Raw genomic sequence first — 7,098 nt, 5'->3', positions numbered from 1 at the left:
TGGAGGGTGTTGGAAGATTATTCATTAACCTGCATGCTGCTAAATCCCCAGACAGCTGAAAATGTGCCTTGAGGCAGAATTACCTTGCAACCTGCACAGTTTTGCACAGACAGCTGGAGTTGCCCCCAAATCTGTGGCCAGCTATGCAAAGAATGAGCAGCGCTGGAAAAATGCTTGCTAGTCTCAGACCAAAAAAATGACGATATTCATTCTTTATTTAAGAAAACACAATTCATGTTCCAAATGTAATATTTTCATTTCGGTATTTTCCAAAGCCAATTATATGTAAGCAAACCACATTCTTCTATTTCTCAACCTAACTACATTTGAATTACTGACTTCTTCCACAAGTGATGATGTGAGTGATATAACGGAATATTTAGTGTTTAAATAGCAAAGGAGGGTGTAAAGGGTGTAAATAAATAGCAAACCAAGCAGCAATAAACACTGAATTTGACCAAAGGATGTAGTGCTAGGAGTACTCTTATTTGAAGAAAACTCCATACTTACTGGCAGAGGAGGAAACATTTCTCTATCATGCTGATAGAGAAATGTTCTAGCAGTTAGAACAAGTCCAGAGGAGGCCACGAGGATGATGCGAGTGCTGGAGCAGCTCTGCTGTGAGGACAGGCTGAGAGAGTTGGGGCTGTTCAGCCTGGAGAAGAGAAGGCTCCGGGGAGACCTTCTAGCGGCCTCCCAGTACCTGAAGGGGCTCCAGGAAGGCTGGGGAGGGACTTTTCATAAGGGCAGTTAATGACAAAACAAGGGGAAATGGGTTTAATCTGAAAGAGAGGAGGTTTAGATGAGATATTAGGAAGAAGTTCTTCACTGTGAGGGTGGTCAGACAATGGAACAGGTTGGCCAGAGAAGCTGTGGCTGCTCCTCCCTGGAAGTGTTCTCGGCCAGGTTGGATGAGGCTTTGAGCAACCTGGTCTAGTGGAAGGTGTCCCTGCTGATGGCAGGGTGAGGTTGGGACTGGATGAGCTTTAAGGTCCCTTCCAACCCAAACCAGTCTGGGATTCTGTGATAAGAGAGAATAAATTTAAAAAATAAATAAAATGGCTTTAGTGTTAAATTCTGGACCAGACTTTTGGGTAGAAGGTAGATGCGTGATCAAGGTTTACGATAAATTCATCGTGCAGTTTGAGATCTTGTTGTAGAGATGTCAGCTCTGTGTATGCTGGATAGATCTCCAAATGTGCATGGAGGAGAAGCAGCCTGTGGTTTGTGTCAGTTGCTCTTTAACGCCGGCAACACCTGCACTTATTTCTCATTTCCTGTGCTATTTTCACAATAGTTTTTCCCGCTAAGCCATGGGTTAAAGATTAAAGATGAGGTACAAAATTTCACTGCTGAAAATATGTTTTCTCTTGAGGGACTCAGTTCATGATGATTTATTATCAGCACTTGTCTTGCTGATAATCTAAAAACATTGTCTGCAGAGTGTCACTTTGACTTCTTGGGTAGCACAGAAGCCACGTGGCTTTGAGTTCCCTCGACGTTCACTGGTAAATACCCTCTCTTTGGATTGCTGGGTGGGGAGGTCGGAGGCAAGTACCAGGACTTGCTCTAATGCTCAGGTACTGTCCCCTGGTACATGGAATAGTAGGGAAAAAGATGACACCTGTGTGGTCTTGCAGATTTGAGAACAGTTAGGTAAGACTATCCAGATAGGCTTAAATGAATGTAGTTGAAAAGCAGCTCATGGAGAGAGTCCCCGAAGAATTCCCAGCTGGAAGAACTTGAACAGCTGGATGTCCAGCAATATCCTTGCCCAAGCAGAAGTAGAGGTGCTACCAGAACTGCATGCTGTGTTCAACTGAAGTGGAAATGGTTTTAAGGGCATTGTTCATGCTGGAAATGTGTTCACAGTTGGGATGGGAGAAGTATACGCAAGTCCTTGGGTCCGAAACCAGTGCAGAGCACCCCTGTGTTACTCTGACATCTAGCTTCAGGTCCTATCGTGGGGCAAAATGACTTCATTAAAAGAGTCCTGTGCCTTTGAGCATGGTAGGGCCCACGCATCGTCTCATGAACCTCGCTGAAAGGATGCAGTGGCTTTGGCTTTTCATCACTTTGTAGTCATTTCCCTTTGCAACCCCATGCTCTGCTTGTTATTTACTGAATTTTAAAGGATTAGCCTGATGAGGATTGTTTAACATCTCTTTCTTGTCATCCGTATCATTGTAACGAACCCAACTTTGTTGTTGTGATCAGGAAATGTTTGATGTAATTTTGGATGAAAATCAGCTTGAAGATGCTTGCGAACACTTGGCAGAATATCTGGAGGCATACTGGCGTGCTACTCACACCACCAGTAGCACACCCATGACTCCTCTCCTGGGGCGAAATTTAGGATCCACTGCACTTTCACCATATCCCGCTGCAATCTCTGGATTACAGGTATGAAAACCCATTTCAGCCCCAAACACCACTGCAGATCAGGTGGGTTTTTGTTGAGTTTTTTTTTAATCTTTGGGAAAATAGTGTAATATTTTCTACATAGCATAATTTATATTTACTTCATTAGTTACTATTCACTGTTTGGCCACTGCCAGCAGTAAGAAGGCAAGCTAAAGCCCATAGTCAGTGAAGGAGCAGTCAGGCAGCCGAGTGCTGAAGCACCGTGACTGCTCTTGCTTTAATGGGAAATAAAATGGCCATACATTTTCTGGCAAGGAGTGAGTTGTTGAGGAAAAGTTAAATGACACTCTGTCAAGTGGTATTGTAGCCATCTTAGAAAACGGCCTTTTTTGTTTCTTAATCTGGAAAAAATGACATTGCAGATGAGACCCTGTCAGATTGAGAATAAGCCTGTCCAGTGTGTCACTGCAGTTGAGCCACCAGTTACTGTATTTATGCAGAACAGCCTCTGTAATGATCCCTTCCATTTCTACCCTCATAACTTCACCAAACATTCACTTCTGGGTGAAAAACTTCCATGCTTGTCTCTTGTATCAGCAAAATGCCTTCACCTTTTTGAGTTCTTTGAGTGTGAATAAAATACATTTATTTATTTTATTTTATTTTATTTTTTTTTTACCCATTGAAAAAAAATTCTGACCATTTTTTTCCACAGGGATAGCTCAAAAACGGCTGAACTTTGAAACTTCAAACGTGGCATGTAAATAGTCCTTAATGAGAAGTACGTGCTTTACTAAGTTTGAAAATGGCAAATGTTTTTGATTCGTAGTTATGAATGCTTGAGAAGATCAGGACTGCAGCGAACTTTTGAGTCTGAAAGTTCCACAAGTTCTGTATGGGTGTGACTTTGTAGGAGCGGTGCGCTTTCTGATGTATGTCGAAAGTTCGAGTTGAGCAGATGACATGTAATGAATAATTCACCTGACAGATTTAACCTCTGTTCTGCTTGTAGAGTATCTGGAAGCAGGTAACAGTGTTGAAGGAAATGATGCGTTGTTCAGTGTTTTCAGTTAACGTAAAGCTGTCTTTTCTGTGAGTGACTTGCACTTCACGGATACTCGATCCTCACATTCCTAATGCTTGATTTTATTAGGATCAGTAAGTCACTGTCTCCTGACTGGCTGAATGCACAAGCTCTGTTCTGTTCACTGATAACATGCACATGTAAACTGTTGTTTCCATTTTTCACTTGCCTTAAAATTTCAGTTTCCCCATCCCTTCATGACAATAAAATACCATCTGCAGAACTTTCACCTCTTTCAGTTTCATTTTGAAAACTGGGTGTATCCACAGAATTTTTTGCAGGCATTTATTTCTCTCTGATCAATGGACACCAGCAGTAACTGTGAAATGTTGCTCCATTTACTTAGGGAAAACTCACACTGAAGATGAAAATCACCCCTGTGCAGTGGGCTGGCTGAAGGTATGCATCACTTAATCCCCACTTCACCCTACTTGTGAAGGCTTAGGTGGGACTTGAATGGTGCTAGTTCTCTGCAGAGGGGTCAATTTCTCCCTGAGTGAATGATGCCCAACTAGAGACTGCAGGATTTGGCTTTCAGTGCCACTGAAGTGTTCAGGCCCATTTAATGGTGGTTTTTTTATGTGGTTATCTCGCAGTAGAGACTTCCACCATCTGAAGTGCTTATCCACCTAAAGGTTTTACACTAATTCAAGCCTTTGGGAGGATTTGCATCAGTTTTAACTGCAGTGATGTGGTATGGTAATTATAAAGCAAATCCTAGGAATTAAACTAGCTTAGGTGCTTATGATATATTAAGATTTTATACTTCTTATGACCTCCTTCTCGCCTGGTACCTTGGGGAATACCAAAAGCCCAGAGCCTGGTGAAACAGTCACACTCGAGAATGATACAGATCTGCTGGGGCAATCTCTTCACACTCCACCTCGTTGGGATTTAGGAGTGTCCCTGTTTCACCTGATTGTAGCTTGGACTTTAGTTTACTGCGAATTGAAACTTCTGATTTAACTTCAGTCTTTGGGCTTCGTGAAGGTCATCAGGGTGCAGTTAAATGTCATAGATACAGAAGAGTGAGAGTAAAAGAGAGGTATGACTATGCTCCAGCTGTGTCCCCTCACAGCTGCCAGAGCCAGTGGTCATTTGGTCCTTGCTCATGACCTTGCCTAAAAGGAAATGTCAATATTGAGCTGTGTGTGTGTTTGCAGCCCTCGATGGGAAAAGCAGATTTAATCATTGCTGATTCCCAGGGGCCAGTCGCTTGCTTTTGCTGTTAATCCCTCATTAGCTCTAAACCTACATAGTTCAGTCTAATTTCAGCGAATGGGCTCAAATCTAGTTCAAGTTTTGGAGATATATGTTTCTTAGACTCCAGGGGATTTGCATTTTAAGTCCATTACTGCAGAAAATGTAACGCAGCTTATTGTTCCTATGGCTCTGCAGGATCAAAAGTGATCTGGGGCATAAGAGCAGCGCGTACCCACAGCAGTTAGTTGCCGCGCTTGCACCTCTCGGGAGGTGAATGGTGGGATTTAGAATGACTACACAGTCAAGGAAGGGTTCTAGAAAGCAGCAGGTCGCAGCCAGAGAGGTAAATTACTACAGGGAAGATAAAAGGTGTGAGCACAGAAAGTTAAAATTGCAGTTGATTAGGTGATTATAGATCAAAATTGCATGCCTGGGTCAAATAAATATGAGAAGTATAATTTGTCAAGGGAATATGTGGGTTTGGACATATAATTACTACTAAAACATGCTGCTCTAAGGAAAACTCAGGGATAACGTGGCAGAAGTTGCTGCCCAGCAGCCCGAGTGTGTGAATTTGCAGAAGGGCACCTTTTCCGTGCCGGCTCCTTACGTGGAATCTCTCAGCGAGTAACCTTGGTAGCATCGATCCGCAGAAAGAGACGGGACATGGTACGTGCTGTGCTGTAAATGAGCACCCAGCCATCTGCACAGCTCCTTCCCTGGGCAGACCAGCCTCTTGGTATCAGTTATGCAGCTCAACCATTGCCAGGTGGAGCAATAGGAGGGAGGTTTTGTAGCGCAGAGAGGATCTCAGAACAGAGAGGAGCAGTCGATGCTGTCCGGGTGCGGGAACCTGAGGGAACAAGAGAGCAGCCGTTGTGGCAGCAGTGAGGGTTAATGTGGGATGACAGCAAACAAAATATATATATTTTTAGGCTATTTTTTCATTGTGCCAGTTTACTGGCAAGAAATACAAACAAATTTTGTTCATGTGACAAATGTAGCACATTATCATTATAGGAAAGTGTGGATAGCAAAGGCTAAACCTTTTAATAAATTAGAAAAGGAGTTTCTAACAACATTTAAAATATTTACTATGTTTTAGTTGAAAGAATTTATTAATACCTATTAATTTTAGCCACCCCTTAGCTGCCTGGTTAGCAGTCCATCATTTGTTTGGTCATATGAAGGTTTTTAAATAGGGCTCGGAGCTGCACCTTTGAAAAAAAACCAAAACCAACAACAAACATCTTCAGATGTTCTCTAAAACCACATAAATCAAAGCTCAAAATTTTTTAAGCAGGATAGAAGCATGAATGTTACGTTCATGATCAGAGAAAAGTGATAAATGCTGACTACATCAGCTCACTTTTCATGCTAAATGGCCTGTAATAATTTCACAGGGTGAATACCGTAAGGTCCACGTTGTAATACTGCGTTTGGTCTGCTTTCAGCTCTAGGAACCAGACTGTTGTCACCCATTCCTGTAGCATACAGATTTTAAATTAAAATGAATAACAGAAAAGTGGATGGATTCTGAAAGACCTCAGAATAAGTCTCAAAACAAGTTAAAACGTCAAAAAAAAACCCCACTGTTTGCCTGTATTAATGCTTGGATTCTTTGGCACTCGTAGAGCCAGCGTATGAGGCACAGCAGCCATTCTGCAGAGAACTCTCCAATCGAGCGACGAAGTCTAATGACCTCAGATGAAAATTATCACAATGAAAGGGTTTTTTGGACCCGCTTGTCTTCCAGTTCCCAACACAGCCGAGATCACTATCCTCTAGTGGAAGAAGAATACTCTGACTCGTACCAGGACACTTACAAACCCCATCGGACCCGAGGATCCCCTGGAGGATACAGCCATGATTCACGACATAGGCTTTGAGTTCAAGAACCTGGGGAAAAATAGTATCCATCAGTTGATAACTTGCCATAACGTAGCTAGGAAAAACAAACAAACAAAAAATCACTTTAATTTAGCAGATGTAATGTGGTTACACTGAAGTTGCACTCTGCTGTCATTTGATGTTAAGTAGGGGACAAAAAAAAGTTGCCATGCCCTTACGTTTCTGCCCGATCGTGTAGGTTGTTTTATTTTATTTTATTTTATTTTATTTAGTACAGCATTTGCATTTAGAGCCATACCTTTTCTTCTCATTAAGATGTTAGACACATCCGTTTGTAATTTAGGGTACTTATCGAGGCACTTATAAAATAATTTCCTGTGCTGGAAATTCCAAATGACCAGTTCCAGTTGGAACCAATTTATAAACCAATTCCTGTTGGAATTTGGGTGAATTGACTGGAAAGTCGACTTGAGCATGTTGCAATCAATTGAAAAAGAATAATAATACAAGTGAAAAATCTGAAAATTACAAACCACTAGAAGCCAGAAAGTCAGCTACAGTATTTGTTTGCTGGAAGCTCGATTTACATTTAAAGT

The 7,098-nt window shown here is 41.9% G+C and overlaps 1 protein-coding gene across 2 annotated transcripts in view; it reads left to right on the top strand.

Moving 5' to 3' along the window:
* Positions 1 to 6,540, top strand: part of LOC104526762 (voltage-dependent L-type calcium channel subunit beta-4) — a 31,369-nt gene extending 24,829 nt beyond the window's left edge. The window contains exons 11-12 of one of the 2 annotated variants that reach the window (XM_029085533.1): positions 2,218 to 2,403; positions 6,286 to 6,540. In XM_029085533.1, the coding sequence (XP_028941366.1) occupies positions 2,218 to 2,403; positions 6,286 to 6,540 (441 nt within the window). Of the gene's footprint in view, positions 1 to 2,217; positions 2,404 to 3,079; positions 3,591 to 6,285 lie in introns of those variants that run through there. The other variant, XM_010170309.2, reaches the window with a different exon arrangement.
* Positions 6,541 to 7,098: the final 558 nt, after the last annotated feature.

This window comes from Antrostomus carolinensis, unplaced genomic scaffold (assembly GCF_000700745.2).
Source record: "Antrostomus carolinensis isolate BGI_N321 unplaced genomic scaffold, ASM70074v2 scaffold11546, whole genome shotgun sequence".
In the NCBI taxonomy this organism is placed as follows: domain Eukaryota; kingdom Metazoa; phylum Chordata; class Aves; order Caprimulgiformes; family Caprimulgidae; genus Antrostomus; species Antrostomus carolinensis.
This window is presented reverse-complemented; position numbering and strand designations above follow the sequence as displayed.